Below are 7,668 nucleotides of genomic sequence, written 5' to 3'. Positions count from 1 at the left end.
ATGAAATGCGTCTTGTTTGTTTTTTTCTATTCATCAGGAAATTAAGCTGTTTTTTTTTTAATGGCCTTATTAGCCCATGTTGCTACTTTTAGTGAGCTCTCAGCTCCATCTATTCTACTATTCAAGTTCAGCATTTGTTTCCAAGAACTATGTACCCTCCTTTTCAGCAAATGTACATCTCAGTTTCTATATTGTCAACAGCTATTGCACTGAAATGTCAGGCAACTCTTTAAGTAAATCATGGTTGAAATAAATGCGTCAGTTCCAGACTTAGGTTTCAGTTGATTTTATGCTTTGACAAAGTTGGAAAGCAGCAAACATTTTGAACAAACAAGGGAACAAAGTATATATACATATCTATTTACAGGCATTTCCACATTTTACTCAAACATTTGAATACTGAGCTAGATGAAAGTGGATGAGTCATGATCAGCAGAGGATTGTGAACGAATTGAAGAGGTAAAATCACTGAAAGGAAAAGCTGCTTTATATCTAAGTGATGGGGGCAAACAGCTTTTTAGAAGGCTTTGGAGATAGAATCGAAACTTTTCACCCAGAAATGCGTAGATGACTGGGTTTAAACAGCAGTGTACAAATGCAATGGATCCAGTTATTTGCTGGGCAATCAGTAGATGTATTCGGAACTGACAGCCAGTTAAAACATTCTGTTCTCTCAATGACTCCAGCAACATCACAACATTGTACGGTGTCCAAAATACAAAAAACACAACGACAACAGTAAATATTAATTTGATAGCCCTGTGTTTCTTATAACTTCTGTTTTTTTGCAGGGTTTGAATTATTCTTGTGTAACAGAAAACCATGATAGCCAATGGAACACAAAAACCCAAAACAATGGCTTTGAAAAGGTTGAAGAGATTCCAATTTGAAACATTGCCCTGTGGGAAGAAAGTATGGCAAACATATCTTTCCCCATCAGGTTGGATTGTGCTAAATATCATTGTGGGAGATGAGGCGACCAAAGCTACACACCACATCACAACACTCGAAATGATCCCATTTCGAACAGTCCTAGTCCTGACCGAAAATACAGCATGAACAATTGCAAGGTAGCGGTCTACAGTTATCAAGATTATGAACATTGTGCCTCCATTGTAGCCAAGCTCATAAGCAGCAGAAACAATCTTGCAAAAAGCTTCTCCAAAAATCCATTGCTTTGCAGCATAATATGCCCAGAAAGGAAGTGTGCTCACAAACAGCAAGTCACATAGCGACAAATTTAAAAGGTAAATATCTGTTAATTTCTTAAGACGTCTATGTTTTAAAACAGCCCACAACACAAGTGTGTTCCCTAGTAGACCAAAGAGAAACACGAGGGAGTACAGGACTGGTAGGAAGGTTGCACCAAATGTTTTTGCAGATTGCGTATCACATGGAGCAAACTGTTCTCCATAGTCGTAATTGTAGTCACTGAACGTGCTGAACAGATTTTCAGTTGTGTTCATCCTGTGATCCATCTTTCCATAAACTAGAGGGAAACAAAGAGCAGTAAGTGACAGTTATCACTGAATTAGTTCAAAGGCAGTTGAGGTTTCAAGGCGATGTTACTATTTGGTGAATCTTCACCTGGCTAGTAACAGTGATAACCAGGAATATGATGTTTCAATATATTTTAGTTAGAAAGGCCAACGCACTGAAATGGGAGAATTAATTCTTCAGATGCGTTACATTAATAACGTTCACTAATTACTAAGGTCTTTGAAAAACTTCCAGACAAAAAGAAACAAAATAAAGTTACTTACAAGCAGCACTTAATTTCCTTTCAGACAGGCAATTATATATTCTCTCAATATCCACACAAATGATGGCCGGAGCACTAAATGCTGCAGTGTTTCACTAGAAAGATGATATTGGTTTAAAATGACAAAGAGGAAGTGCAACATTTCCTGTCTGACTGAATTGCCAATCACCTTATAATGTTTACCCTCTTGTTATGAAAGCCCCCTCAGCCACTAAAAAAAATTCTCTTTATTTCTCTTTAAAATTTCGTGATTTTTATAGCTTCACCTTCTCTGATTCAATGAGAACAGGACAGCTTCCCTGATCTATCCAAATGTTTGTACTTGCTCATCCCTGAATCATAAGGTAAATCTTTGCTTTGCGCATTCCCAGGACTCTCCCATTCCAATCTTACAGCCAGGATCCCCAAAGGTTCAAATATGAAGCCATGTTTCCCATGGATTTGGAATAGCTTCTTGGCTTTGTTCTCTTTGCCTCTATTTACAAAGCTCCAAATCCCACATACATTCTCACCTGCTTCCTTCAATTGTCCAGGCATCTTCAAATATTTGTGCACAAACACCTCCAGGCCTCTGTCTGCTTGCAGCCCCAGAATGGTACCATTTAATATCGTCAGAGAAATCATTGTGGAAGGAATTAAAGGAGTACACCCAGTCATGATGAAACTGGACTAGAGTTGTGCGGGTGAAAGGAAACCTGTCCTTCAACGTGAGATGAAGTGGAAGGTAAAACTTTAGAACTTTTATTTAGAATGTTTCAGACACGGAAGGTGGGGTCAGTGGTTTACAAATTGCCACTTTTGCAGTGTATCGTGTGCTTTGTGCCTTAAATAATGAGTGAATTAATGCAGATTATTATGTAATGGCTGGAGAACAATTTTCTCACTTCTTGAATTGGTATTTGTGACGAGAATGCAGACTGCATGAAGGATTCGGATATCTGGTCACTTTGATGTGAAAAATCATACAACACCAGGTTATAGTCCTAACAGGTTTATTTGGAAGCACTAGCTTTCGGAGCGCTGCTCCTTCATCAGGTGGTTGTGAAGAATAAGATTGTAAGACACAGAATTTATAGCAAAAGTTTGCAGTATGATGTAACTGAAATTATATATTGAAAAAGACCTGGATTGTCTGTTAAGTCTCTCATCTTTTAGAATGACCGTGTTGGTTTCAATTCTTTCATATGTAAATTGCAAAACTTTTTAAAGTTACATTCTCTAGTGAATTTTAACAATTGGTGTACAAATTCACCCCACAAACCTGTATGTGTATGTGTGCGTGTGCGTGTGTGTGGACACACCTACACATAGAAGTTTGTGGTGTGTATTTGTACTTGCAGAAATACATTTTACTTTGCTCAACTACTGTGTGAATCCATGTAAGATTCTGTAAATCCGTTTCTTAGATTAGAATCAGTCTGACCATTGTGGCACAGACAGTCTCACACAGGGCAGCTCGTACCTTCAATGCATTATCTGGGCCGACATGACACCAATTGTTAAAGTTCACTTGAGAATGTACCTTTTAAAAAAGTTTTGCCATTCACATATGAAAGAACTGAAACCAACATGGTCATTCTAAAAGATGAGAGACTTAACAACAATCCAGGTCTTTTTCAATGTATAATTTCAGTTCCATCACATTGTGAACTTTTGCTGTAAATTCGGTGTCTTACAATCTTATTCTTCACAATCCCCTGATGCAGCAATCAGTTAGGGCAGCACTGATTGCTCATTTCTTGCACTGGAGAAGGTGGGGGAGAGTCACTCTCGTGAGCTACTGAAGTCCATGTTCATGTATGTCCACCCACACTGCTGTTAGGGAGGGAGTTCCTGGATTTTGACCCAGAGACGGTGATGGAACAGAGATTTGTTGTTTCAAGTAACGCTGTTGTGTTGGCTTGGAGGGTAATTCACAGGAGGTCATGTTTCCATGTAACGTCAGCCCTTGTCCTACCAGTAGGTAGAGCTCACAGGATTGGAATACCTTGCTGAAGAAGCCCTGGGTGAGGAGTTGCAGGGCATCTTGTAGATGGTACATAGTTCTGCCAGTCTGCACCCCAAAGGTGAAGGGAGTTAATAACGAAAGGGGTGAATGCTGTCAAGTCTCTGGGGTATTCTTGGAGTTCATTGATCCAGGCCAGTGCTGAGTACATAGAACATTACAGCGCAGTACAGGCTCTTTGGCCCTCAATGTTGCATTGACCTGTGGAACCAATCTGAAGTCCATCAAACCTACACTATTGCATTTTCATCCGTATGTTTATCCAGCGACCATTTAAATGCCCTTAAAGTTGGTGAGTCTACTACTGTTGCAGGCAGTGCATTCCATGGCCTACAACTCTCTGAGGAAAGAAACTACCTCTGACATCTGTCCTATACCTGTCACCCCTCAATTTAAAGGCATGTCCCCTCGTGCTAGCCGTCACCATCTGAGGAAAACTTATTTCACCATAATCCTGATTTATGTCTTGTGGATGGAAGAAATGCTCTGTGGGATTCAGGCTGTGAGTCAATTGCCACAGAGTTACCAGCATCTGACCTACTTTAATGACCAGAGCATGTATGGAGACGGTCCTGTTGAGTTTCTGTGAATGTTGCCATTTATCAACCCAATCCCAAATGTCGATCACATGCATAAAGCCATGCTGACTATCCCTAAACTGTCCTTGCCTCTCCAAATGCATGTAAGTCCTATCTCTCAGAGTCCCCTCCAACAACTAATGCACCACTGATGCCAGACTCACCAGTCAATAGTTCTCAAACTTCTCCTCGCACCCTTTCTAAAAAAAAAACATGACATTAACCATCGTCCACTTCTCTAGCACCTCACCCATGGCTGTACCTCTGTTCTGCACCCCACACTTTCTTCCTTAGCTTTCAACAACATCCTTGGATATACCTGATCATGTCCTGGGGTTTCATCCATGTTTATATATTTTAAGACCTCCAGCACTTCCTTTTCTGTAATATGGATAAGTACTCCAAAAATGGTGTCACTAAAACCTATACAACTGCAACGTGATGACCCAACTCCGATACTCAATGGTCTGAACAGTGAAGGCAAGCATACTAAACACTTTCTTTGCAACCCTGTCTACCTGTCACACAACTTTCAAAGAACTATGTACCTGAATCAAAGGTCTCCCTATTCAACACACTCCCCAGGACCCTACCATTAACTGTATAATCCTACCCTTGTTTGCCTTAGCAAAACACCTCTTCCTGGGTAATTAGGGATGAGTAAGAAATGTTGGCCCAGTTAGTAATGCCCACATCCCATGAATGAATAAATGGAAATGATTGACCATGTTAAGCTTCAGACAGGAAGCCACACTAACCTGACCTGCTTTGTGCCAGGATTTTGGCATCTCAATTCTCTGCCCCTGAACGCCTGTTGAATTATAATATTTATATCACCTCTCCTCACTTTTCCTTCCAAATTTCATCAGTTCATCTGTAATATATCTGTCCGTTTCACTAGTTTGCCTGTGTCTAGGGAGGGAAATCTAGGGTTTTAACCCACTGAAGGAACAGTGATATATTTCTAAGTCAGCATGTTGAGCAGCTATCTATCTGTTGCCCTTGTCCTTTTACATGGAAGTAGTCATGGATTTGGAAGGTGCTGTCCAAGGGTCTTTGGTGAATTCCTGCAGCGCATCTTGGAATTGGTATACACTTACACATGTAAGCTTACTAGTTACCTGGCAAAAGTTAAATGATTAAAACCTGCTCCTTCTTCACTCAAATGAGAAAAGCCTTAGCTCCCTTGATCTTTCTTCATAAGATATGCCCTCCAGTCCAGGCAACATCCTAATAAATCTCCTCTGCACCCTCTGTAAATCTTCCACATCCTTCCTATAATGAGGTGACCAGAACAGAACACAATATTGCAAGTGTGGTCTAACCAGGCCTCTACAGAGCTGCAGCATAACCTTGTGGCTCTTACAGTCAATCCTCCTGCTAATGAAAGCCAACACACCATCGGCCTTCTTAACAACCCTATCATCCTGGGTGGTAACTGTCATGGACCAGGGCAGATACCCTCAAAACATTTCAAGAAGGTAGCCCAGACCCTACCTTTGTCAGCTGTTTTAAGCAGTTGTAAAGCAGTTATTCCAGGAGAAATGCCGCAGGTCAAACCACTTAGTTTTAAACATTAGCAGAGGGATTGAATTCAAGAGTCGTGGTGATGTTGCAGCTGTACAGGACTTTGGTTAGGCCACAGTTGGAGTACTGTGTGCAGTTCTGGTCGCCTCACTTTAGGAAAGATGTGGAAGCTTTGGAGAGGGTGCAGAGAAGATTTACCAGGATGTTGCCTGGAATGGAGAGTAGGTCGTACGAGGATAGGCTGAGAGTTCTCGGCCTTTTCTCGTTGGAACGGCGAAGGATGAGGGGTGACTTGATAGAGGTTTATAAGATGATCAGAGGAATAGATAGAGTAGACAGTCAGAAACTTTTTCCCCCGGGTACAACAGAGTGTTACAAGGGGACATAAATTTAAGGTGAAGGGTGGAAGGTATAGGGGAGATGTCAAGGGTGGGTTCTTTACCCAGAGAGTGGTGGGGGCATGGAATGCGCTGCCCGTGGGAGTGGTAGAGTCAGAATCATTGGTGACCTTTAAGCGGCATTTGGATAGGTACATGGATGGGTGCTTAATCTAGGTTAGAAGTTCGGCACAACATCGTGGGCCGAAGGGCCTGTTCTGTGCTGTATTGTTCTATGTTCTATGTTCTAAAACAATTTATTTACAGGATTACTGAATGAAACTCAAGCAATAGAAAACAGAATACAGAATAACTCATCCTATCCGAAATAGATTATCCCAACTTAATGATGCTGTTCCAAATACTTGCAACAATCCCCTTAAACACCCCTTGTCATATACAATAAAATCAAACACAGGGTCTTACAGGAGAGGATTCATATAGAGAGCACCAGCCTGGACCTGCTTCTTTGAGTTCAGCAGTTTTTCCACACTAGCTCTAAAATCCAAACCACACCAGAGAAAGGCTGAGCTGGGAGCACTGGCAACTCCCCTTTCATTGTACAAGTGTTCTTTTTTAAAAACAAACTTGAAAGCCTTCTGCCTGAGGCTGTATCTGTTAGCAATTATCAAATTGGCCCTAAAACCCTTCAACCTCCATACTTTTCAGAGTCTGTGTCATTTACGACCTCTGAAAAAAAACGTCAAGGACTGGATAACCTTGTTAAAGGAGGAGCTTCATCTCACAACTTTGAGGGATCTGTGGATGTGGACCCCAAGATCCCTCTGTTCCTCCACTCTGCCAAGAATCCTGACTTTAACCCTGTTCTGCATTCAAATTTGACCTTCCAATATGAATCACTTCACAGTTTTCGAGGTTGAGCTTCATCTGCCCAGCTCTGCATCCTGTCCATGTCCCATTGCAACCCACAACAGCCCTCCACACTATCCACAACTCCACTCATCTTCATGTCATTGGCAAACTTACTAACCCACCCTTCCACTTCCTCATCTAAGTCACTTATAAAAATCACAAAGAGCAGAGGTCCCAGAACAGATTCCTGCAGAACACCACTGGTCACCAATCTCCAGGCTGAATAGTTTCCATCTACTACCTCTGTCTTCTATGGACCAGCGAATTCTGTATCTAGAGAGACAGGTTTCCCTGTATCCAATGCCTCCTTTCTTTCTGAATGAGACTATCATGGGCGTCTTTATCAAAACCCTTGCTAAATTCCGTGTACGCCACATCTATTGCTCTACATTTATCAATATGTTTTGTCACACCCTCAAATAATTCAATAAGGTTTGTGAGGCATGACCTGCCTCTCAGAAAGCCATGCTGACTATCTCAAATCAAAATGTGGTTTTCCAAGTAATCATAAATCCTGTCTCTCAGAATCCTCTCCAGTAATTTACC

The 7,668-nt window shown here is 41.4% G+C and overlaps 1 protein-coding gene across 1 annotated transcript; it reads right to left on the bottom strand.

Annotated features, from left to right (window-relative positions):
* Positions 1-270: 270 nt before the first annotated feature.
* Positions 271-1,808, bottom strand: LOC140465119 (C-C chemokine receptor type 4-like). The gene is made up of 2 exons (XM_072560987.1): positions 1,764-1,808; positions 271-1,489 (listed from the first exon to the last, which is right to left on the bottom strand). Exon 2 carries the CDS (start codon positions 1,476-1,478, stop codon positions 405-407), a length of 1,074 nt encoding a protein of 357 aa, XP_072417088.1. The 5' UTR covers positions 1,479-1,489; positions 1,764-1,808; the 3' UTR covers positions 271-404.
* Between the last annotated feature and the right edge of the window lie 5,860 nt (positions 1,809-7,668).

Source organism: Chiloscyllium punctatum, chromosome 41, assembly GCF_047496795.1.
Source record: "Chiloscyllium punctatum isolate Juve2018m chromosome 41, sChiPun1.3, whole genome shotgun sequence".
Lineage (NCBI taxonomy): Eukaryota > Metazoa > Chordata > Chondrichthyes > Orectolobiformes > Hemiscylliidae > Chiloscyllium > Chiloscyllium punctatum.
This window is presented reverse-complemented; position numbering and strand designations above follow the sequence as displayed.